Source organism: Ranitomeya variabilis, chromosome 1 (genome assembly GCF_051348905.1).
Source record: "Ranitomeya variabilis isolate aRanVar5 chromosome 1, aRanVar5.hap1, whole genome shotgun sequence".
NCBI classification, from domain to species: domain Eukaryota; kingdom Metazoa; phylum Chordata; class Amphibia; order Anura; family Dendrobatidae; genus Ranitomeya; species Ranitomeya variabilis.
In genome coordinates, this window is record NC_135232.1 from 700,725,909 (window position 1) to 700,752,256 (window position 26,348).

Below are 26,348 nucleotides of genomic sequence, written 5' to 3' on the forward strand. Positions count from 1 at the left end.
GAACCCCACTGTCTATATGAGCATGCACTCTACAGGAGAGAGAGAGAGGACGGCGCTGACCATATCAACTTAAAATCTACACGAGAGACAGGACTTCTGCCCATAAGAGCTTACACTCTACAGGAAAGCGAGAGGATCCTGCTTACCATAGAAGCTTACACTCTACAGGAAAGAGAGAAGACCCTGCTGACCATAAGAGTTTACATTCTACAAGAGACAGACGACTCTACTGACCAAAAGAGCTTACACTCTACATGAGAGAGAGAACCTCACTGTCCATAAGAGCTTACACTCTACAGGAAAGAGAAGACCCCACTGACCATAAGAGCTTACAATCTACAGGAGAGAGAGGACCATGCTGACCATAAGAGCTTACATTCTACAGGAGAGAAAGGACCTCATTGACCATAAGAGCTTACATTCTACAGGAAATAGAGAGGACCCTGCTGACCATAGAAGCTTACACTCTACAGGAAAGAGAGAGGACCCCACTGACCATAAGTGCTTAAACTCTACAAGAAAGAGAGAGGACCCTGCTGACCATAAGAGCTTACACTCTACAGGAGAGAGAGGACACCACTGGCCACCACTGGCTTACACTTTATAAGAGAAAGAAAATTACTCAATGACTGGAGTTGGAAAACAAGTCTGTCATGCAAACTCTGAACCTCTGTGGCAGTCCATATGTCAATGATAAATGACATTAACCTACTCCCTGATACTTCAGCAGTGTGATAAATGGCACCGGGCAGTTTTTACTTTCGATTCAAATCTTACAATCTTAAAAATTGCATGAAACCATGATTTATTTATTTTTTTACTTGAGCTCGATCCTGCACAGATCAATCCGCTCATCTCTACTCTACATACATTTGTGTTCACATTTATTTATCTTTTTCCCAAAATATGCTATCCCCTTGTCATTATCTGTATAATTTCATCAGTGTCATAATAAATTGTAATAAAATATATACTACATATATGAAAACAGTTTTTGTTATAAACTCATTATTCAAATTTAGCACATTTAGCACAACAAAACATAAAAATATTCTTCAAAAATACTTCATTACCATAGGAAATATTTGCGTTTCTTTATCTATTTTTATTTATTTTAGCTTTTCTTTTTTTATTATTTTTGGATACAGAGAGAAATAACCAGTAGACTTCTCATACCTTACCTGGAAAGAGGCTTTATTGAACATAGCTTTAAATTTTATTTTTCTTTGTTCAGTTGAATTACTGAATCAGCACAAACATTTCTACAGTTTTTTGGAAAAAAAAATCAAATGAAATAATAAAAAATAATTCTGGTCAATATTCTGCTATATCTTCTTGTGCTTCGGTTGTTAAAATCAATTTTCGGCAATGTTAAATATATATATATTTTTTTATTTTATAGCCCAACTGCTTGCATAACATTTTTTTAACCATCATGTGTTTTTAAAGAACATAAAAGAATATTTTTGTAGATAAAAGTATTTTTTTTTTTTAAATGAAGTTAAACTTTTAAGATAATTTAAAGAAATCAAAAAAATATTTTCAAATGTTCATAGCCAACGTTATAAGGGACATATACAATGCATTGAAAAAGTGGCTGGTTAAGGTATGGTATTTAATCAGGTAGCTCAGTCATTTTTTTTTACAGTTTTATGTAAAAGTGTATTTTCTTTTTTTTTTCTTTTTTTTTTTTTTTTTCAAACTTGCCAAAATAATAAAATACTATGTCACAATCTGCACAAAGTCTGATTAGCGGGCAGAGGCATCGGACCCTCGTATATATGTTTTTTTTAATGAAGATTAATAATTCAGATCCAGAGTTTGTTGGGTCAATCGAGCTGCAGTCTTAAATACTCCAAACATTTTCCTCTTAAAATCAGACTGATTTCATTTCAAATGTAGATAAGAGCAAGAATTTATTTTTCCCCCATTAAAAAGAAAAAAATATTATATCGAAAGTTCTTGGACCACTTTTGAAATTAACTTTTCTTGTTTTTAGGAGAAAAGTTGATCAATTTTTTTTCTTTTGGCAGATCATAGTCTAAGATATTGTCAAATGGGTAAAAAGTACCGTAAGTAGGCCATGGTATTTAAAAAAAAAATTCCAAAAACAATACATATTTCACTATGTATATGTGTCAAAGGAGCAATTTATGCAGCAACTAAAGTCCATGTATTTATGTAGCAATTTCTGTTCAAATCTGGCCGGCGTTTTGTTTTTTTTACAAAAAAAATGTTTTTCCTATTTTTTGAAAATTGTATATATATTTTTTTTCATTTCCACAAACCACTCACAGCAGTGCAAGCTTGTTTAGCTAACTTCTTTTTTCAGGCTTGTTAATTGAAGGCACTTGGTTTCCTGGCATTTTTTTGTTTTATAAAAGGTGGTGGTTTGGTTTTTTCTTTTTTTTATTACAGCTGATGATGAAAATATGGTGACTTTGTGTCCGTAAGCAAGCAATATCTCCGAAGCTGGAAAAAAAAAGCTTGCAAGACTAAGCTGCTCTTCCTTTTGAAGACATTTACATGCAAAAAAGATACGGCACACCTTTTCATTAGCAAAGCTGTGTTGACTTGATGGAGCACGTGGTCTACAGAAGTCTCGCTTTTTGGATGGTGGCAGCCAAGGCAAGAGGGCTTACTGATACTTGTTCCATACTTAAAAAAAAAAAAAAAAAACCTTTTTTGAGTGGAAAATAAATGCCAGATCTTCATGTACCCTGTTAACTGTGAGGTTTAGGTTGGGAGGCCATTAGGTGTCCAAGCAAACTCTACTCATTTGAAAGAAAACCAGCCATGACGTTGTGCTTTGACAAGGATTCTCATAATTCCTTCCTTTTTAAAGAGAATATTCAGATTATACTGTATTCTTGAAAGCCACAGAATCACTTTTAAGGTCTCTTCTTTTTATTTCTAGTCTCAAGTATACTTGTAATAACAATTTATATCCCATGTAATTCCCAGTGCCCTAGTGGAGGAATCTTTGGTAGATTGTTTTTGTTTTATTTTTTTCAGTTGTCCATTTACAAAGACTCTTTCTTCGTACCAGTGCCTAAGTGAATCTTTTGTAGCCTCTGCCAGGATATGGTCACCTTTGATGACTTAAAAAAGAAAGGAAAAGGAAAACTGGATACAGCCATATATGCAATATAGTCCCAGACACTTTGACGCCGGAAGGCGGAGCTATGAGAGAAAAAAAATAAAAGTTACCAGAAGCAGTTAACTAGGTCAAAGAACAACACATGGACAAAGACGGTAGAGTAGATTTTAACAAATCCTTTCTTTGATAAACTTTGGGAAAAAATATTTCAAATACATCTAGGAACAACTGAAAATAACTAGTTCACTGCTCCAAGGGTCCTCCAAGTATTGAAGATTTTGTCAATTGAAATGCCATGTCACATGTTCATTTAGTATGAGTAAATCGATTTTATATGAATCAAATTTGCTTTGATTTCCCCCCAAAATTTGGATTCTACTGACCTAGTTAGAGCTAGACAGATGGACATACATCTGTTTGTTTAAAGATGAGCTTATGTACTCACCTTCTTCTAAGCCCTCCCCATAACTATCCAGCTGCCATACCTACTCTGATTGTTCTACCTTCTTCTCCTTCAGGAGCTCTGAGGCTGCTGTTCTTTATTACTCCCCATTCAGTAACATAGGACTCCATACGAGTCATTGAAGCCAATGACTTGCTTCACACTTTGCATAATTCCACAAGGACTTGTGAAAAAGGAAAGCATCAAAGGCCCGGAATGAGAAAAAGATAGAAGACAAGAAATAAGACAGAGGAAAAAATTATGTGCTTTGTACCCTATGTGGTGGCAAGGAGCTTGGTGAAGAATGAAATCATATAATTTCTTGAACTAGAAGATGATATAAGAGGAGTTAGAGGAGTTAATGACTTGTTTGCATGCTATCTGATGGCATTGGGCTTAACAAAAAACTACAGCACTGGAGGACCACAACGAGAAGACGATAGAACACATAGGAGAAGATCAGAGGATTGGTGGTGGTAGGAGACTTATGAGGAGGGCCAAGAAGAAGTGAGTTTAAGATTGTTTTTTCTAAAAATTCCCAGGTGATTTGATTCTTCCTGAGTTTATTCAATATGAATTGAGTTTCCTGGCCAAATTCTAGCGAATCTGCCGAATTTCAGTTTTGCTAGATTCACTCATCTCTAATGTCTATAGTAGCCATGTAGCTAACCAAAATTATAACATGGTCCTGTGGAAGCAATCTCACAGGGTTGTATCATAATTGGTTACTTACTACTACAATTATATGACATGAAGTCTCAATAGACTGGTGGCAAAAGAAGTTTTAGGACTATTCATTACTACCATTGGGATCCCAACTACACTTGACTACCTAGAGCCATAGGAGATGTTAAATACCTAGTTACTTGGTTCAGTTGAAAAAAGACATATCAACTGAGGATTGAGACCTCACATGGATTTCTTGACTGAAGTCTATATAGACAACCACAGTGTTTAGACCTTAATGGAAATCTGTCAGTAGGATAAATATTTCTAAACTGTCTACATGGCCATGTACGTTAGAATAAAATGATACCTTGATATCTGTTGTCTTATTCCAGAGAAATCAATTTTTTTTTCTTAATATGTAAATGATTTGTTTAAGATGTATCGGACCGGACACAGATCTTCCTAATTAGAGAGTGAATCCAAAGCTTATTTTTAATTAAATGGGGCTCTGCAATGGGATCAGGAGAGCAGACGGTCAATAATTACATGTCTCACATTGGTAATGTTCTCTTTCATTTAAAATAATGTTTGAAGACAGATTCTCAGGGAGATCTATGTCTGGCCCTTAGATCTTAAAAGTTCACTTACATATTAAGAAAAACGAGGGATTCTCGGGAACAAGACATTGGATCGCAGATATCAAGGTATCATTTTAGTCAACTTTCTATTACCAACCTGCCCATATAGACGGCTTAGGAGGGTTGATCCTACTGACAGATTCCCTATAAAACAAAATCCATATCTATGTGTGATCACCTCCACCTGTTTTTAGGTGGGTAAGATCACTGGACAATCGAGGAGGGTTGAGGTGCCGTAATAAAAAAAAAATAGTGTAGAACTCAGAGCATATGTCTCCTGAGCAAATCACAGTCAAGTGTTTTTTTTGTTTTTTTTTAAATGTAAGTGAAAAGATACTGACTTCTAAGACTACCACTGATCCTGAGAATGGAGGCTCCTTCATCTTCAGAATAAGTGGGGTTCCCACCCGGTTGGACCCCCACTGATCAGATGAAAGAGATGGCATATTTTAGTCATATGACCTCACTAAATAACATTGAAAGAGGTTTTAAAAGGCACCAAATGATAAGCTGATCTCTTGATATACCACTTCTAGGACTACCAGTAATCAACTGTGGGGGAACCTGACAATAAGTGTTTAGTTTCCCAGCAGTGCGACCACAGGCAAAAGGAAGCATTACATGGTGTAAACTCCGTGACAGAAGTTATGTCGCTTACCCTTGTTATGTAAATTAAAGCTTATAACCTGACGTTAAATTCATCCATTGGTTGTATAAATTATTCTTTTGAAAGCTGAAACCCTCCGAAATGTGGTTTAGGCTAAGAAAATAAATTGGCATCAATGCAGAAATATTGATCAGTTAATGGACACAGAATGGTCAGATTTTGGCAAGACAAAAGTTTTGTCGCCCACAGAAAGTAATGTGATATTCAAACAAATAATTAACTTAAAATACAAATGTATGTTGCATAACATTGGTGAATGAAGTTGTGGTGCTATTAGAGTCATATTTAATATTTTGTGCGACTTCCATGAGCTTGAAGGACTGCATCCATGTGGTTCAACAATGATTCATACAATTTATTAATGAAGTCTTCAGGAATAGCAAAGAATGCAGTCTTACATGCCTCCCAGAGTTCATCTAGATTCTTGGTTTTGCCTTCCAAGCTTCCTCTTTCATCCTACCCCAAACATGCTCAATGATGTTCATTTCTGGTGACTGGGCTGGCCAGTCCTTGAGCATCTTGACCTTTTTTGCCTGGAGGAACTTTGTTGTAGAGATAGATGTATGAGATGGAGCACCATCCTGCTGCAGAGTTTGACCCCTTTTATGATTTGGAATATAAGAGGTAGCTAATACTTCTTGATATTTCAGGCTATTGATATTGCCTTCCACCTTGCAAATGTTTCGCACACCCCCATACTGAATGTAACCCCAGACCATGATCTTTCCACCACCAAATTTAACTGTTTTCTGGGTGTATTTTGGATCCATACAGGCTCCAGTAGGTCTCCTTCAGTATTCGTGGCGGCTGTGGTGTAATTCTACTGAAGATTCATCAGAGAAATCCACCTTCTGCCACTTTTCCAGCATCCATCTGTTAGCAGGCTGTGGGACTTTGCAAATGCCACACGGTTTTTTATTTGCCTTTTGTTTAGTGCTGGCTTCTGGGCACTGATTCAACCATGGGGTTGAATCAGACAGAATTTCAGACAGAAATCCAACAAACTGTTCTAGTTGACACAGGGACTTGAGGTGACCAGGCCTGTTGGAGCTCTGCTGCAGTGGAAGACGGGCTTGCTTTGGATTTTCTAACCAACAAACGTTCCTCCTGAGCAGTTGTCTTGCAGGGTCTGCCAGACCTGGGCTTGTCAAACACATCTCCAGTCTCTTCAAATCTTTTTTTAATTCTTTGTACTTGATGCTGAGACACATTAAAGGTGCCAGCCACCTCTGCAGTGGATCTGGTCTTCAGCCTCTTGATAATCCAGGCTTTGGTCGCAGGGTGGATTTTTGGCATATTGTCAGAGCTCAAGTTGCAGTTCAAGTGAAGGTCTGGGGTGCTGGGTGTCTTTTTACACACACACACACACACACACACACACTAATTAACGGATCATTTACTGAGCACAGGGTGAGGATATAAACTAGGATTGGGTGGATTATATGACCAGGCGACAAAAGTTTTGTCTTGCCAAAATCTGACCATTCTGTGTCCATTAACTGATCAAAATTTCTGCATTGATACGAATTTATTTTCTTAACCTAAACCACCTTTCGGAGGGTTTCAGCTTTCAAAAGAATAATTTATACAACCAATGATGAATTTAAGGTCAGGTTATAAGCTTTTATTTGCATAACATGGATAAGAGACAAAACTCTTGTCAGGGAGTGTAATTCTTTCCTTACTAGCTGAGGGTTACCCATTATTAACCTGGAACTTTTTAATACAATTTTTGAGAATGAGTTTTATTGTTTGTTTGTTTTTACAACAATTAATAATTGTTGGAAAAAAAATGAATAATTTTGTGTAACAAGTGGTACATACAAGTTACTGGCTGATCCATCTTCATACATTCTCCCTCTAGGATTGATACATCATCTATGGCAATGTCCCCTTCAATACCAGGACCTCGAACTCCTTCAAAAATTATCTGAATTGAGAAAACATTTTGAGTCACAATGTATGGCAGTATTTAAGACAATATAGGTAAATTGGGGTAAAATGTTAGAAAATCTTCATCTAGATAGATGGACATACAAGTATAGATAGACAAATGGAAATATAATATTTGAGATGGATATGAATTATTTTGATTATTTTAAACCCTTAAAACTCATTAAAAAATGTATGCTTTCTATTACATAGTAACATAGTTATTAAGGTTGAAGGAAGACTTAAAGTCCATCTAGTTCAACCCATAGCCTAACCTAACATGCCCTAACATGTTGATCTAGAGGAAGGCAAAAAAAACCATGTGGCAAATAGTAAGCTCCACTTTGGGGAAAAAAAATCCTTCCCGATTCCACATACGGCAATCAGACTAGTTCCCTGGATCAACACCCTATCAAGGAATCTAGTATATATACCCTGTAACATTATACTTTTCCAGAAAGGTATCCAGTCCCCTCTTAAATTTAAGTAATGAATCACTCATTACAACATCATACGGCAGAGAGTTCCATAGTCTCACTGCTCTTACAGTAAAGAACCAGCATCTGTTATTATGCTTAAACTTGTTTCCTCCAGATGTAGAGGATGCCCCCTTGTCCCTGTCTCAGGTCTATGATTAAAAAGATCATCAGAAAGGTCTTTGTACTGTCCCCTCATATATTTATACATTAAAATAAGATCACCGCTTAGTCTTCATTTTTCGAAACTAAATAGCCCCAAGTGTAATAACCTATCTTGGTATTGCAGACCCCCCAGTCCTCTAATAACCTGGGTCGCTCTTCTGTACACCCGCTCTAGTTCAGCTATGTCTTTCTTATACACCGGAGACCAGAACTGTGCACAGTATTCTAAGTGTGGTCGAACTAGTGACTTGTATAGAGGTAAAATTATGTTCGCCTCATGTGCATCTATGCCTCTTTTAATGCATCCCATTATTTTATTTGCCTTTGTAGCAGCTGCCTGGCACTGGCCACTAAATGTGAGTTTGTCATCCACCCATACTCCCAGGTCTTTTTCATTGACGGTTTTGCCCAGAGTTTTAGAATTAAGCACTTAGTTATACATCTTATTACTTCTAGCCAAGTGCATGACCTTACATTTATCCCCATTAAAGCTCATTTGCCATTTGTCAGCCCAAGCTTCTAGATTACATAAATCATCCTGTAATATAAAATTGTCCTCCCCTGTATTGATTACCCTGCAGAGTTTAGTGTCATCTGCAAATATTGAAATTCTGCTCTGAATGCCCCCTACAAGGTAATTAATAAATATTTTAAAAAGAAGAGTACCCAATACTGACCCCTGTGGTACCCCACTGCTAACCGTGACCCAGTCCGAGTGTGCTCCATTAATAACCACCCTTTGTTTCCTATCCCTGAGCCAGCTCTTAACCCACTTACACATATTTTCCCCTATCCCCATTATTCTCATTTTATGAATCAACCTTTTGTGTGGCACCGTATCAAAAGCTTTTGAAAAGAGTATTACGTATTACTATAGATGATCAAAAAACTTCATGGCACTCTGGTCCAGCGGACATGTTGGTAGTCCGAGGCCACCAGAATAGAGACCTATGACTCTCCTCCTATCTTCCGGCATCCCCTACGCCTCTTCTGTGTCAGTGACAATAGACTAATGATGTCCCATGAATCATTTTGATCTTCCATATATTCTAAGATCTACTTTTAACCATTAAATGAGGATGTTGAGTAGACCCACCTGGCCAAATATTTCCCGAAAATGAATTATTAAAGGGAATAATACAACATTTCTATGAGAGACCAAAATAAAGCACAGCTCCCAGTACTGAGCACTGTAATAAAGCCAAAATAGCAATTTGGCAAGAAGGGGGAACAACCTGTTCTATCCTCAGATTTAACGGTTTCCTCAACCATTTTGACATTATGCATTTTATATTTCAGAACTGCTTAAAATGATTCTTACCAATTTGCCAATTATCCTTCTACAGAGATTAGAGCGTATTGTGTTGTGCTGTAAAGAACTGTAAAGGCCTCAATTGATAAATCTACCCAAAACTTTGGCTTAATAGACTGTAAGATTTTTTGGAATTTTGTTGATAGACCCAATCTGTTTTTGTAATTAATAGGGTTGAGCGAAACGGGTCGATCATTTTCAAAAGTCGCCGACTTTTGGCTAAGTCGGCGTCTCATGAAACCCGATCCGACCCCTGTGCTTGTCGGCCATGCGGTACGCGACTTTCGCGCCAAAGTCGCGTTTCAATGACGCGAAAAGCGCCATTTCTCAGCCAATGAAGGTGAACGCAGAGTGTGGGCAGCGTGATGACATAGATCCTGGTCCCCACCATCTTAGAGAAGGGCATTGCAGTGATTGGCTTGCTGTCTGCGGCGTCACAGGGGCTATAAAGGGGCGTTCCCGCCGACCGCCATCTTACTGCTGCTGATCTGAGCTTAGGGAGAGGTTGCTGCCGCTTCGTCAGAAGCAGGGAGAGCGTTAGGCAGGGTCCACTAACCACCAAACCGCTTGTGCTGCAGCGATTTCCACTGTCCAACACCACCTTCGGTGTGCAGGGACTGTGGAAGCTATTTTTTTTTTTTTTTCCCCTCAGCGCTGTAGCTCATTGGGCTGCCCTAGAAGGCTCCGTGATAGCTGTATTGCTGTGTGTACGCCACTGTGGAAACCAACTGCTTTTTTCAAAGCACATATCCTCTTGTTCCTTCCTTTCTGCACAGCTATCTTTTTTGTTTGTCCACACTTTTTATTTAATTTGTGCATCAGTCCACTCCTATTGCTGCCTGCCATACCTGGCTTACATTACTGCAGGGAGATAGTAATTGTAGGACAGTTTTTTTTTTTTTTTTTTTTTTTTTTTGTGGGAGATTAAGATTGGCATTTCTGCTACAGTGCCATCCCTGTGTGTGCCATCTCTCACTGAGTGGGCCATAGAAAGCCTATTTATTTTTTCCGTGATTTGTGTTCTAAAATCTACCTCAACACAAAAACACTACATCAATCAGTGGGAGAAAAATATTGGCCTCAGTCAGGGCTTGTGTGCCACTGCTGTGTGTGCTATCTCTCATTCAGTGGGCTATAGCAAGCCTATTTTTTTTTTTTTTTTTTAATATTATTTGGTTTCTAAAGTCTCCCTGAAAAAAAAAAAAAACCTAAAAAAACAGTGGGAGAGTAATATTGCCCTTTCAGCTTGTGTGCCAGTCTTGACTCCTGGGTGTGCCACCTCTCTCCCTCTCATTCAGTGGGCCATAGAAAGCCTATTTATTTTTTTTAAAAAATATTATTGGGTTTCTAAAGTCTCCCTGAAAAAACAAAAAATACATAAAAAAACAGTGGGAGAGTAATATTGCCCTTTCAGCTTGTGTGCCAGTCTTGACTCCTGGGTGTGCCACCTCTCTCCCTTTCATTCAGTGGGCCATAGAAAGCCTATTTATTTTTTCCGTGATTTGTGTTCTAAATTCTACCTCAACACAAAAACACTACATCAATCAGTGGGAGAAAAATATTGGCCTCAGTCAGGGCTTGTGTGCCACTGCTGTGTGTGCTATCTCTCATTCAGTGGGCTATAGCAAGCCTATTTTTTTTTTTTTTTTTTTTTTTTTAATATTATTTGGTTTCTAAAGTCTCCCTGAAAAAAAAAAAAAAACCTAAAAAAACAGTGGGAGAGTAATATTGCCCTTTCAGCTTGTGTGCCAGTCTTGACTCCTGGGTGTGCCACCTCTCTCCCTCTCATTCAGTGGGCCATAGAAAGCCTATTTATTTTTTTTTTTTAATATTATTTGGTTTCTAATTCTCCCTGAAAAAAAAAAAAAAACCTAAAAAAACAGTGGGAGAATAATATTGCCCTTTCAGCTTGTGTGCCAGTCTTGACTCCTGGGTGTGCCACCTCTCTCCCTCTCATTCAGCGGGCCATAGAAAGCCTATTTATTTTTTTTAAAAAATATTATTGGGTTTCTAAAGTCTCCCTGAAAAAACAAAAAATACATAAAAAAACAGTGGGAGAGTAATATTGCCCTTTCAGCTTGTGTGCCAGTCTTGACTCCTGGGTGTGCCACCTCTCTCCCTTTCATTCAGTGGGCCATAGAAAGCCTATTTATTTTTTTTTTTAAATATTATTGGGTTTCTAAAGTCTCCCTGAAAAAAAAAAAAAAACCTAAAAAAACAGTGGGAGAGTAATATTGCCCTTTCAGCTTGTGTGCCAGTCTTGACTCCTGGGTGTGCCACCTCTCTCCCTCTCATTCAGTGGGCCATAGAAAGCCTATTTATTTTTTTTTTAAAATATTATTGGGTTTCTAAAGTCTCCCTGAAAAAAAAAAAAATACATAAAAAAACAGTGGGAGAGTAATATTGCCCTTTCAGCTTGTGTGCCAGTCTTGACTCCTGGGTGTGCCACCTCTCTCCCTTTCATTCAGTGGGCCATAGAAAGCCTATTTATTTTTTCCGTGATTTGTGTTCTAAATTCTACCTCAACACAAAAACACTACATCAATCAGTGGGAGAAAAATATTGGCCTCAGTCAGGGCTTGTGTGCCACTGCTGTGTGTGCTATCTCTCATTCAGTGGGCTATAGCAAGCCTATTTTTTTTTTTTTTTTTTATATTATTTGGTTTCTAAAGTCTCCCTGAAAAAAAAAAAAAAACCTAAAAAAACAGTGGGAGAGTAATATTGCCCTTTCAGCTTGTGTGCCAGTCTTGACTCCTGGGTGTGCCACCTCTCTCCCTCTCATTCAGTGGGCCATAGAAAGCCTATTTATTTTTTTTTTTAAATATTATTGGGTTTCTAAAGTCTCCCTGAAAAAACAAAAAATACATAAAAAAACAGTGGGAGAGTAATATTGCCCTTTCAGCTTGTGTGCCAGTCTTGACTCCTGGGTGTGCCACCTCTCTCCCTTTCATTCAGTGGGCCATAGAAAGCCTATTTATTTTTTTTTTAAAATATTATTGGGTTTCTAAAGTCTCCCTGAAAAAAAAAAAAAAACCTAAAAAAACAGTGGGAGAGTAATATTGCCCTTTCAGCTTGTGTGCCAGTCTTGACTCCTGGGTGTGCCACCTCTCTCCCTCTCATTCAGTGGGCCATAGAAAGCCTATTTATTTTTTTTTTAAAATATTATTGGGTTTCTAAAGTCTCCCTGAAAAAACAAAAAATACATAAAAAAACAGTGGGAGAGTAATATTGCCCTCTCAGCTTGTGTGCCAGTCTTGACTCCTGGGTGTGCCACCTCTCTCTCTCTAATTGTGGGCCATAGAAAGCCTTTTTTTTTTTTTTTTTTAATATTATTTGGTTTCTAAAGTCTCCCTGAGAAAAAAAAAAATAAATTAGGTGGGAGATTAATATTGACATTAGTGCTTGAGTGACAGTCCTGCGTGTGTGTCATCTCTGTGATTTTGTGCCACAGAAAACAGAGTGTGTAACATTGTGCCTGATTTTCCTTGTGGTCTCACCAACCTGTTAAGGGATATTGAAATCATACTGAAGTTATAGCTCACCGTGTAAGTTGTTTGACAGCAACAAATAAAGTTACTTTGGTTAAGATTTTAAAACAATGAGGAAGTCTGGTGCAAGAGGTCGTCGTGGGCGTTCATTGTCAGCTGGTAATGATGGTAGTGGTAGAGGAGCATCAGGTGGTCGTGGGGATAAAAATATTCCACCTAAGTCTGGAGCTGTGGAGCCAGTTTCGTCGTCAGGCTACACAAGGCCTCGAACGCTCTCTTTTCTGGGAGTAGGAAAACCGCTTTTAAAGGCGGAGCAGCAACAGCAAGTTTTGGCTTACATTGCAGACTCAGCCTCTAGCTCTTTTGCCTCCTCTTCCGAAACTGGTAAATGTAAAAGCAGCGCGTCGCTTGTGGATGTTCACGGTCAGGGACAAGTCGCTTCCTTGTCCTCCTCAGCAAAAACTACAACAAGAGAGAAGGATGCAGCAGGCGACACAACGGGTCACTCCATGGAGCTCTTTACACATACCGTCCCTGGCTTAGAAAGTGAAACATTTAACAGGCCATGCCCATTACAAGTATATTCTGACATGGAGTGCACTGATGCACAGCCACAGCCAGAGTACTATGCTGCTCCTTTGACTCAGACCACCACATTGCCCTCTCAGGGTACAGATCCACAATCAGACCCTGATGAGACTATGTTGCCCCGCCACGAACGCTATACCACCGACCGACACAGTGACACAGACGAAGTTGCACACGAGCTCGAAGAGGAGGTAATAGATGACCCAGTTATTGACCCCGATTGGCAGCCATTGGGGGAACAGGGTGCAGGCGGCAGTAGTTCAGAAGCGGAGGTGGAGGAGGGGCCGCAGCAGGCATCAACATCGCAACAGGTTACATCTGCCGGGCCCGTATCTGGCCCAAAACGCGTGTCAAAGCCAAAACCTGTTGGAGCACAGCGTTGCCATCCGGTTAAAGCTCAGTCTGCAATCCCTGAAAAGGGATCCGAGTCTAGGAAGAGTGCAGTCTGGCATTTTTTTAAACAACATCCAACTGATCAGCGCAAAGTCATCTGTCAAAAATGTTCAACTAGCTTAAGCAGAGGTCAGAATCTGAAAAGTCTAAATACTAGTTGCATGCATAGACACTTAACCACCATGCATTTTCAAGCCTGGACTAACTACCAAACGTCCCTCAAGGTTGTAGCACCCTCGGCCAATGAAGCTAGTCAGCAACGCAACATCCCTTCCGTCACTGTAAGGCCACCATTTTCCGCACCACAGGCAGTATCTGTGCAGGTTTCTTTGCCAGCCAAAAGCAGTCAGGGTCAGGGAATCACCAGTTTTGTAGGAGGAAATATTGCATCTAGGGCACCGGCGGAAACAATACCGTCTCCAACCGTCTCTCAGTCTGCCATGTACACCGGCACACCCGAAAGTTCCACGATCTCCAGCTCTCCAGTCCAGCTCACCCTACATGAGACTCTGGTTAGAAAAAGGAAGTACTTATCCTCGCATCCGCGTACACAGGGTTTTAACGCCCACATAGCTAGACTAATCTCGTTAGAGATGATGCCCTACCGGTTAGTTGAAAGCGAAGCTTTCAAAGCCCTGATGGAGTACGCTGAACCACGATACGAGCTACCCAGTCGACACTTTTTTTCCAGAAAAGCCATCCCAGCCCTGCACCAGCATGTTAAACAGCGCATCGTCCATGCACTCAGGCAATCTGTGAGTACAAAGGTGCACCTGACTACAGATGCATGGACCAGTAGGCATGGCCAGGGACGTTATGTGTCCATCACGGCACACTGGGTGAATGTGGTGGATGCAGGGTCCACAGGCGACATCAATTTAGGGACAGTTGTGCCTAGCCCACGGTCTAGGAAACAGTTGGCTGTAGGCGTTCGCACCCCCTCCTCCTCCTCCTCCTCGTCCTCCTGCAGAAGCTACAGCTCTTCCACAGAACGCAGTCTGCCAACCACTCCATCGGCAGATGACACTGTTGCACACCAGTTGTCCCATTATGGGCCAGCTACTGCCAAGCGTCAGCAGGCTGTATTGGCTATGAAGTGCTTGGGCGACAATAGACACACCGCGGAAGTTCTGTCCGAGTTCTTGCAACAAGAAACGCAGTCGTGGCTGGGCACAGTAGATCTTGAGGCAGGCAAGGTAGTGAGTGATAACGGAAGGAATTTCATGGCTGCCATCTCCCTTTCCCAACTGAAACACATTCCTTGCCTGGCTCACACCTTAAACCTGGTGGTGCAGTGCTTATTGAAAACTTATCCTGGGTTCTCCGACCTGCTCCTCAAAGTGCGTGCACTTTGCTCACATATCCGACGTTCGCCTGTACACGCCAGCCGTATGCAGACCTATCAGCGGTCTTTGAACCTTCCCCAGCATCGCCTAATCATAGACGTTGCAACAAGGTGGAACTCAACACTGCACATGCTTCAGAGACTGTGCGAACAGAGGCGTGCTGTTATTTATTTGTGGGAGGATACACGGGCAGGCAGTAGGATGGCAGACATGGAGTTGTCAGGTGTGCAGTGGTCTAAGATACAAGACATGTGTCAAGTCCTTCAGTGCTTTGAGGAATGCACACGGCTGGTTAGTGCAGACAACGCCGTAATAAGCATGAGCATCCCCCTAATGCGTCTGCTGATGCAAAGTTTGACGCACATAAAGGAGCAGGCGTCTGCACCAGAGGAAGAGGAAAGCCTTGATGACAGTCAGCCATTGTCTGGTCAGGGCAGTGTACAGGACGAGGTAGCGGGCGAAGAGGAGGTGGAGGACGAGGAGGATGATGGGGATGAGTATATTTTTAATGCCGAACCTTTCCCGGGGGCACAGGAATTTGGTTGCGTGTCACGGCCGGGTTCTGGTTTTTTGAGGGACACAAGTGACGTAGATTTGCCTGCAACTGCCCCTCAACCAATCACAACCGGAGATTTGACAACTGGAACTTTGGCCCACATGGCGGATTATGCCTTACGTATCCTAAAAAGGGACACACGCATTACGAAAATGATGAACGATGACGATTACTGGTTGGCCTGCCTCCTTGATCCACGCTATAAAGGCAAATTGCAAAATATTATGCCACATGAGAACTTGGAACTAATATTAGCAACCAAACAATCAACTCTTGTTGACCGTTTGCTTCAGGCATTCCCAGCACACAGCGCACGTGATCGTTCTCACACGAGCTCCAGGGGGCAGCAGACTAGGAGTGTTAGGGGTGCACACATCAGAAGTGGCATTGGACAGAGGGGTTTTCTGACCAGGTTGTGGAGTGATTTTGCTATGACCGCAGACAGGACAGGTACTGCTGCATCAATTGAAAGTGACAGGAGACAACATTTGTCCAGTATGGTTACTAACTATTTTTCATCCCTTATCGATGTTCTCCCTCAACCGTCATTCCCATTTGATTACTGGGCCTCCAAATTAGACACCTGGCCAGAATTGGCAGAATATGCATTGCAGGAGCTTGCTTGCCCGGCAGCAAGTGTCCTATCAGAAAGAGTATTCAGTGCTGCAGGTTCAATATTAACCGAAAAAAGGACTCGTCTGGCTACCCAAAATGTTGACGATCTAACATTCATTAAAATGAACCACAACTGGATTTCGAAATCTTTTGCCCCACCTTGCCCGGCCGACACCTAGCTTTCCTATGAAAAGCTCTTGCCTGTGAATTACTTTTCTAATGTCTAATTTGCTGCAGCTGATTGTACAGCATACGACATGTTTACACCTCCCTAAATGGCAAAACTCCCCACACGGGGCCGTGGTATCGCGACTTGGCGCAAGCACCCGTGAGACTGCTGTTTGTCTGAAGAGGTGGGTGTGCTCGCTTTTGGTTGACGGCATTGCTACTGGGTCCCTCATAGTACAATGTAGTGTCTCTGGCGGTGGTGGTGCGCACCCAACGTCAGACACACCGTTGTAACATGAGGGGCCCTGGGGCGGTCCCGCCGGCCTCAAGAGAGTTCCCCCCTACCCCAGCTCAAAATGTGCTCTACCACGTGCAAAATTATGTCGCACAGCTCCACCAATCTTTAGTCTATTCGCTGACATCATTCAATGTCTGGCACTGACAATACAAATTTGTAGACATCTATGATGCAACTTAAAGTAGTCTGTGTCTGTGTCCTATATTGGCACCATTAAATAGTTACTGCCAAATTACTATGTCAGAAACTCAGTAGATGAGCCCACCCCTGTACCTAAGTATGCCACCTTTTTTTTTTGTTTTGGTTGTTTTGCGAGACATTAACATCTATTTATATTTTGGGAGTACTGGGACAGACACTCCTTGCACTACTCCTCCACTCACCACCAAGCTGCCTGTGTATCCATGTAACCGCTGTAAAACTGCCATGAGCCTATTGTTTGTTATTTTAGGCCTTTGATAGCCTGTCTGCGGCCCCTACTTGCAATACTCCTCCACTGACCACCAAGCTGCCTGCCCGTGTATCCATGTAACCGCTGTGAAACTGCCATGAGCCTATTGTTTGTTATTTTAGGCCTTTGATAGCCTGTCTGCGGTCCCTACTTTAAATACTCCTCCACTGACCAGACCACTGCTGCCCGTGTACCCCTGGAACCAATTATAAAGTGCCTACAGCCAGCCCATTTTCTTATGTTAGGCCTTTGAAGCCTGTCTGCGGTCCCTACTTTAAATACTCCTCCACTGACCACCAAGCTGCCTGCCCGTGTATCCATGTAACCGCTGTAAAACTGCCATGAGCCTATTGTTTGTTATTTTAGGCCTTTGATAGCCTGTCTGCGGCCCCTACTTGCAATACTCCTCCACTGACCACAATGCTGCCTGGAGTGCCTGCCTGTGTATCCATGTAACCGATGTAAAACTGCCATGACTGCCTACTGTTTGTTATTTTAGGCCTTTGATAGCCTGTCTGCAGCCCCTACTTGCAATACTCCTCCACTGACCACCAAGCTGCCTGCCCGTGTATCCATGTAACCGCTGTGAAACTGCCATGAGCCTATTGTTTGTTATGTTAGGCCTTTGATAGCCTGTCTGCGGTCCCTACTTTAAATACTCCTCCACTGACCAGACCACTGCTGCCCGTGTACCCCTGGAACCAATTATAAAGTGCCTACAGCCAGCCCATTTTCTTATGTTAGGCCTTTGAAGCCTGTCTGCGGTCCCTACTTTAAATACTCCTCCACTGACCACCAAGCTGCCTGCCCGTGTATCCATGTAACCGCTGTAAAACTGCCATGAGCCTATTGTTTGTTATTTTAGGCCTTTGATAGCCTGTCTGCGGCCCCTACTTGCAATACTCCTCCACTGACCACAATGCTGCCTGGAGTGCCTGCCTGTGTATCCATGTAACCGATGTAAAACTGCCATGACTGCCTACTGTTTGTTATTTTAGGCCTTTGATAGCCTGTCTGCAGCCCCTACTTGCAATACTCCTCCACTGACCACCAAGCTGCCTGCCCGTGTATCCATGTAACCGCTGTGAAACTGCCATGAGCCTATTGTTTGTTATGTTAGGCCTTTGATAGCCTGTCTGCGGTCCCTACTTTAAATACTCCTCCACTGACCAGACCACTGCTGCCCGTGTACCCCTGGAACCAATTATAAAGTGCCTACAGCCAGCCCATTTTCTTATGTTAGGCCTTTGAAGCCTGTCTGCGGTCCCTACTTTAAATACTCCTCCACTGACCACCAAGCTGCCTGCCCGTGTATCCATGTAACCGCTGTAAAACTGCCATGAGCCTATTGTTTGTTATTTTAGGCCTTTGATAGCCTGTCTGCGGCCCCTACTTGCAATACTCCTCCACTGACCACAATGCTGCCTGGAGTGCCTGCCTGTGTATCCATGTAACCGATGTAAAACTGCCATGACTGCCTACTGTTTGTTATTTTAGGCCTTTGATAGCCTGTCTGCAGCCCCTACTTGCAATACTCCTCCACTGACCACACCAATGCTGCCCGTGTACCCCTGGAACCTATTTAAAAGTTCATAGAGCCTAGTTATATATTTTATTTACTATTAATAAGGCCATGATGGACTACGCTGTACCACGCTACAAGCTAACCAGTCGACACTTCTTTTGCGAGAAAAGCCATCCCAACCCTCCACCAGCATGTAGAAGACCGCATTGTCCATGCACTCTGGCAATCTGTGAGTACAAAGGTGCACCTGACAACAGACGCATGGACCTGTAGGCATGGCCACGGAAGATTACGTGTCCATTACGGCGCAATGGGTTAATGTGGTGGATGCATGGTCCACAGGGGACAGCCTACTAAGTCTGTCTGCAGTCCCTAATTCAAATTGTCCTCCACTGTCTAAATCGGAACTTCCACCTTCTGGCTTTCGGCCTATAGTATCAGAAATTAAACTGCATTTGGCCTTCAACTTTGGTTAGGGCCTACTAACGGCTTCTGCCCCTCCCTGGTGTTGCCCTCAACTAAATAAAGCTGAGCTTCAACCTTCCGGCTCTCATTATGTGGTTTAAAAAAAAAAAATGGTGGTTAGGGCCTACTAACGGCTTCTGCCCCTCCCTGGTGTTGCCCTCAACTAAATAAAGCTGAGCTTCAACCTTCTGCTCCAAATTACCATTTTAAAAAATGCAATAGGCTTTTCAGGCCTACTAAAGGTGTCTGTCTGTGTGCCCCTCCCTGGTGTTGTCCTCAACTAAATAAAGCTGAGCTTCAACCTTCCGGCTCTCATTATGTGGTTTTAAAAAAAAAAATGGTGGTTAGGGCCTACTAACGGCTTCTGCCCCTCCCTGGTGTTGTCCTCAACTAAATAAAGCTGAGCTTCAACCTTCCGGCTCTCATTATGTGGTTTTAAAAAAAAAAATGGTGGTTAGGGCCTACTAACGGCTTCTGCCCCTCCCTGGTGTTGTCCTCAACTAAATAAAGCTGAGCTTCAACCTTCCGGCTCTCATTATGTGGTTTTAAAAAAAAAATGGTGGTTAGGGCCTACTAACGGCTTCTGCCCCTCCCTGGTGTTGCCCTCAACTAAATAAAGCTGAGCTTCAACCTTCTGCTCCAAATTACCATTTTGAAAAATGCAATAGGCTTTTCAGGCCTACAAAAGGTGTCTGTCTGTGTGCCCCTCCCTGGTGTTGTCCTCAACTAAATAAAGCTGAGCTTCAACCTTCCGGCTCTCATTATGTGGTTTTAAAAAAAAAAATGGTGGTTAGGGCCTACTAACGGCTTCTGCCCCTCCCTGGTGTTGTCCTCAACTAAATAAAGCTGAGCTTCAACCTTCCGGCTCTCATTATGTGGTTTTAAAAAAAAAATGGTGGTTAGGGCCTACTAACGGCTTCTGCCCCTCCCTGGTGTTGTCCTCAACTAAATAAAGCTGAGCTTCAACCTTCCGGCTCTCATTATGTGGTTTTAAAAAAAAAATGGTGGTTAGGGCCTACTAACGGCTTCTGCCCCTCCCTGGTGTTGCCCTCAACTAAATAAAGCTGAGCTTCAACCTTCTGCTCCAAATTACCATTTTGAAAAATGCAATAGGCTTTTCAGGCCTACTAAAGGTGTCTGTCTGTGTGCCCCTCCCTGGTGTTGTCCTCAACTAAATAAAGCTGAGCTTCAACCTTCCGGCTCTCATTATGTGGTTTAAAAAAAAAAAATGGTGGTTAGGGCCTACTAACGGCTTCTGCCCCTCCCTGGTGTTGTCCTCAACTAAATAAAGCTGAGCTTCAACCTTCCGGCTCTCATTATGTGGTTTTAAAAAAAAAATGGTGGTTAGGGCCTACTAACGGCTTCTGCCCCTCCCTGGTGTTGCCCTCAACTAAATAAAGCTGAGCTTCAACCTTCTGCTCCAAATTACCATTTTGAAAAATGCAATAGGCTTTTCAGGCCTACTAAAGGTGTCTGTCTGTGTGCCCCTCCCTGGTGTTGTCCTCAACTAAATAAAGCTGAGCTTCAACCTTCCGGCTCTCATTATGTGGTTTAAAAAAAAAAAATGGTGGTTAGGGCCTACTAACGGCTTCTGCCCCTCCCTGGTGTTGCCCTCAAGTAAATAAAGCTGAGCTTCAACCTTCTGCTCCAAATTACCATTTTAAAAAATGCAATAGGCTTTTCAGGCCTACTAAAGGTGTCTGTCTGTGTGCCCCTCCCTGGTGTTGTCCTCAACTAAATAAAGCTGAGCTTCAACCTTCCGGCTCTCATTATGTGGTTTTAAAAAAAAAAATGGTGGTTAGGGCCTACTAACGGCTTCTGCCCCTCCCTGGTGTTGCCCTCAACTAAATAAAGCTGAGCTTCAACCTTCTGCTCCAAATTACCATTTTAAAAAATGCAATAGGCTTTTCAGGCCTACTAAAGGTGTCTGTCTGTGTGCCCCTCCCTGGTGTTGTCCTCAACTAAATAAAGCTGAGCTTCAACCTTCCGGCTCTCATTATGTGGTTTAAAAAAAAAAAATGGTGGTTAGGGCCTACTAACGGCTTCTGCCCCTCCCTGGTGTTGCCCTCAACTAAATAAAGCTGAGCTTCAACCTTCTGCTCCAAATTACCATTTTAAAAAATGCAATAGGCTTTTCAGGCCTACTAAAGGTGTCTGTCTGTGTGCCCCTCCCTGGTGTTGTCCTCAACTAAATAAAGCTGAGCTTCAACCTTCCGGCTCTCATTATGTGGTTTTAAAAAAAAAAATGGTGGTTAGGGCCTACTAACGGCTTCTGCCCCTCCCTGGTGTTGTCCTCAACTAAATAAAGCTGAGCTTCAACCTTCCGGCTCTCATTATGTGGTTTTAAAAAAAAAAATGGTGGTTAGGGCCTACTAACGGCTTCTGCCCCTCCCTGGTGTTGTCCTCAACTAAATAAAGCTGAGCTTCAACCTTCCGGCTCTCATTATGTGGTTTTAAAAAAAAAATGGTGGTTAGGGCCTACTAACGGCTTCTGCCCCTCCCTGGTGTTGCCCTCAACTAAATAAAGCTGAGCTTCAACCTTCTGCTCCAAATTACCATTTTAAAAAATGCAATAGGCTTTTCCGGCCTACTAAAGGTGTCTGCCCCTCCCTGGTGTTGTCCTCAACTGAACAAAGCTGAGCTTCAACCTTCCGGCTCTCATTATGTGGTTTTAAAAAAAAAATGGTGGTTAGGGCCTACTAACGGCTTCTGCCCCTCCCTGGTGTTGCCCTCAACTAAATAAAGCTGAGCTTCAACCTTCTGCTCCAAATTACCATTTTGAAAAATGCAATAGGCTTTTCAGGCCTACTAAAGGTGTCTGTCTGTGTGCCCCTCCCTGGTGTTGTCCTCAACTAAATAAAGCTGAGCTTCAACCTTCCGGCTCTCATTATGTGGTTTAAAAAAAAAAAATGGTGGTTAGGGCCTACTAACGGCTTCTGCCCCTCCCTGGTGTTGCCCTCAAGTAAATAAAGCTGAGCTTCAACCTTCTGCTCCAAATTACCATTTTAAAAAATGCAATAGGCTTTTCCGGCCTACTAAAGGTGTCTGCCCCTCCCTGGTGTTGTCCTCAACTGAACAAAGCTGAGCTTCCACATTCTGGCTTTCGCCCTATACTATCAGATATTAAACTGCATTTGGCCTACTAGTGTGGTTAGGCCCTTGAAACAGTGTCTGCTGCTCTTGGGTTTGCTACTCCACTGAACAAAGCAATGCCGCCTGTTTAGTCCTGTTACCAATTTTGAACTGCATGTAGCCTACTTTATTCTTTGGCCCTATATCTGTTTCCTCCTCATCCTGCCCATTGCCCAGCCACTGCTAAATGAGTCTGCTGGTACATTGACCTAGACCACTACATTCCCCTTGTACTCTACACAGCCAGAATCTGTCCCTGCTGAAAGTAAGGTTCCCCTTCCCGCATGTTATACCACCTTACACAGGGACAAAGAGGAAGGTGCAGATGAAAGTGCAGGTTCCTTCATCAGGTGGGGGGGCATACTCGTTGGCGACGTCACTGGCACAGGGCCCCTCAGAGTACGCAAAAGTGTCGCTGCTGGTGGGAGGCGCCCCCGCCATGCAAACACACCGCCGTACTTTGAGGGGCCCTGTGCCAGTGGCAATGCGAACGAGTGGGCCCCCCCCCTGCTTGCTCAGGATCACAGCACTTGCAACTTTTAAATACTTACCTTTCCCTGCAACACCGCCGTGACGTAGTCCGCATTTCCTGGGCCCACGAAAAACTTGAGCCAGCCCTACTCCCCCCACAACTTTCACCCAATTCCCTATGCCCAACTATTATTATACAGTTAATTAAGATTGGCAAGCTTCAGAAACAAGAATGGATGTTTTTGGCATTAAAATGGGCACTGTAGGTGTTTTCCTGGCCTCCACTCACTGCCGACTATGCTTCCCCATTGACTTGCATTGGGTTTCGTGTTTCGGTCGATCCCCGACTTTTAGCGATAATCGGCCGACTGCACTCGACTCGACTCTGGACAAAATCGGGTTTCCCAAAACCCTACTCGATCTTAAAAAAATGAAAGTCGCTCAACCCTAGTAATTAATCTTCAATTTGCCATTGTGAAGAAACCAGATTGTATCTTAATTTCCCAGACAACCATGTTTTTGCAAATCCAAAAGAACTGGCTTTTTATCTGTATATTGGCTTGTGAATTTAAGTGTTTATGTCTGGTGGGTCAAGAAGACAGACTTGCCAACTGATATACTATCTAACATACTGTGTAAGGGTACCGTCACACAGTGCCATTTTCATCGCTACGACGGCACGATCCGTGACGTCGCAGCGTCGTATGATTATCGCTCCAGCGTCGTAGACTGCGGTCACACTTTGCAATCACGGCGCTGGAGCGATGCCGAAGTCCCCGGGTAACCAGGGTAAACATCGGGTTACTAAGCGCAGGGCCGCGCTTAGTAACCCGATGTTTACCCTGGTTACCAGCGTAAACGTAAAAAAAACAAACAGTACATACTCACATTCCGGTGTCCGTCCCCCGGCGTTCTGCTTCTCTGCACTGTGTAAGCACCATAGCCGGAAAGCAGAGCGGTGACGTCACCGCTGTGGTCGCTTTCCGGCCGGCAGGCGCTCACAGTGCAGAGAAGCTGAGACGCCGGAGGACAGACACCGGAATGTGAGTATGTACTGTTTGTTTTTTTTACGTTTACGCTGGTAACCAGGGTAAACATCGGGTTACTAAGCGCGGCCCTGCACTTAGTTACCCGATGTTTACCCTGGTTACAAGCGAACACATCGCTGGATCGGTGTCACACACAACAATCCAGCGATGTCAGCGGGTGATCAAGCGACGAAAGAAAGTTCCAAACGATCTGCTACGACGTACGATTCTCAGCAGGGTCCCTGATCGCTGCTGCGTGTCAGACACAACGATATCGTAACGATATCGCTAGAACGTCACGAATCGTACCGTCGTAGCGATGAAAATGGCACTGTGTGACGGTACCCTAAGTCTGTAATAGTGACTGTACATTGAGTGTGTTGCTTTGTTTATTGATGTGTGCTTATATGCTAATAGTGCTACTTAATCCCATCACCATTGTTTACCTTATCTTGATGTTGGACTGAAAGGCCCTGGGTAATTCTAAAAATAGCTTACATGCCTTGGGTATAAAAAGACTCAGAGATCACATCCTGGGAGACTGAAGTAAGACAGAGCTACCAGCCAGACATTCTGCAAACCACCCAACAGACAAGAGAAAGGACTGCAGACAATTCATCATGGCAACATCACGAGGGACACTGATCTAGGATTCTATAGGATACAACCTAGGGGTTTTCGGCTCCAGTTGGAAGGGCACAGATCTGATCCAGTGACCATTTCTGAACCATGGATATGTTTGGAGAAAGCCAGGGTTGGGACCTGCTGGTCGCCTGGTTCCATGGAGATGGTCAGATAAGCCAGGTGGTGACTCTCATGTCAACTGGCTTTGGACCTTGTATGGACAGTTCTTGGTCCTCTCCCTATGCTTGTCGTTACCCCTTCTCTGTGCGTTCATCCACAGATGGAGTGGCGACCCTGGGAGCTCTGACATCATGTCATACTGGAAATACATGGAGACGCAGTGATCTTTTATATGCGCCCATGTGACCCTGGGATCTCTGACATCATGTCATACTGGAAATATGTGGAGACGCAGTGATATTTTATATGCGCCCATGTAACCAAACAATTCCAGTCATGGTGGGTGTTGTGAGTTCCGTTCTTGGGCTCCATCCTGTGGTTGCAAATGGTATTTTTGGGAGTTCTGCTCTTGGGCTCCCTCTGGTGGTTTCAAGTGGAACTTAGCAGCTGCTTTCACTAATCGGTTCCCTGGCTTTGATATTTAACTGGGCTTTGGGCTGTAGTGGATGCCAGCTGTCAATGTTCCTTCCTGTGGATTCAGTCCTTTCCTGGAAGTTCTCTGTTGGCCAGTCCATTTCAGCTTAAGATAAGTTCTGATAGTTTTTGGGTGTATCCCTGCCTATGACCTTTTGTTCAGTTTAAGTTATGTCTCTTTTGTCCAGCTTGTCATCATGAAATATTCCGGCTAGTTGGAAGCTCTGGGGTTGCAGATTTGCCCCTCCACACCGTGAGTCGGTGTGGAGGTTATTTTTGTAAACTCTGCGTGGACATTTAGTTTTTATACTGACCGCACAGTAGCCTTTTCTTTCTCTGTCTATATAGATAGTAGTGGCCTCCTTTGCTAAAATCTAGTTTCATTTCTGAGTTTGTCATTTCCCTCTTCACTCACCGTCAATATTTGTGGGGGGCTATCTTTCCTTTGGGGGTTTCTCTGAGGCGAGATAGTTTTCCGTTTCCATCTTCAGGGGTAGCTAGTTCTTAGGCTGTGAAGAGGCGTCTAGGCAGAGATAGGAACGCTCCACGGCTATTTCTAGTGTTGGTGTTAGGAGTAGGGATTGCGGTCAGTAAAGTTACCACCTCCTCAGAGCTAGTACATTATTTGTTTTACCCACTAGGTCATTTCAGTGCTGCTCCGTAATCACTAGGTCATATAGGTGATTACTGTCTGTAGAGCTGCCACCTCCTCTGAGCTTGTCCATGATTGGTTTTACCCACCAGGTCATCTCAGTACCACTCCGTAACCACCAGGTCATAACAGTACAGCTGGCCCACAAAGTGTTAAATGCATTTCAAAAGAGGGAAGAGAAAGTTCTGAGTCATAGTTTTTTTTTCTTGTTGCTTGTTTCATCTTTTTTTTCCCCTTGATTTTTGGATGGTGCAGGAGCTTGGTGCTGATATGGAGGTTCAGGGTCTGTCTGCGCGTGTTGATCATCTCGCTGCAAGGGTACAGAGTATCCAAGACTATGTTGTTCAAACTCCTGTTTCTGAGCCTAGAATTCCTATCCCTGATTTGTTTTCTGGGGATAGATCTAGGTTTTTGAATTTTAAAAATAATTGCAGATTGTTTTTTGCTCTGAGACCCCGTTCCTCTGGTGACCCCATTCAGCAGGTGAAGATTGTTATTTCTCTGCTGCGTGGTGACCCGCAGGATTGGGCATTCTCCCTTGAGCCAGGGAATC

General features: G+C 42.9%; 1 protein-coding gene across 3 annotated transcripts in view; it reads right to left on the minus strand.

The window, feature by feature from the left end:
• Window positions 1-560: 560 nt before the first annotated feature.
• MDGA2 (MAM domain containing glycosylphosphatidylinositol anchor 2) overlaps window positions 561-26,348 on the minus strand; it is a 939,656-nt gene continuing 913,868 nt past the window's right edge. For 2 of the 3 annotated variants that reach the window (XM_077267304.1, XM_077267303.1), the window contains exons 16-17: window positions 7,341-7,446; window positions 563-3,183 (exon numbers count right to left, since the gene is read on the minus strand). In XM_077267304.1, coding sequence (XP_077123419.1) covers window positions 3,089-3,183; window positions 7,341-7,446 — 201 coding nt within the window. In that variant the 3' untranslated portion in view covers window positions 563-3,088. Of the gene's footprint in view, window positions 3,184-7,340; window positions 7,447-26,348 lie in introns of all 3 variants that reach the window. The other variant, XM_077267305.1, reaches the window with a different exon arrangement.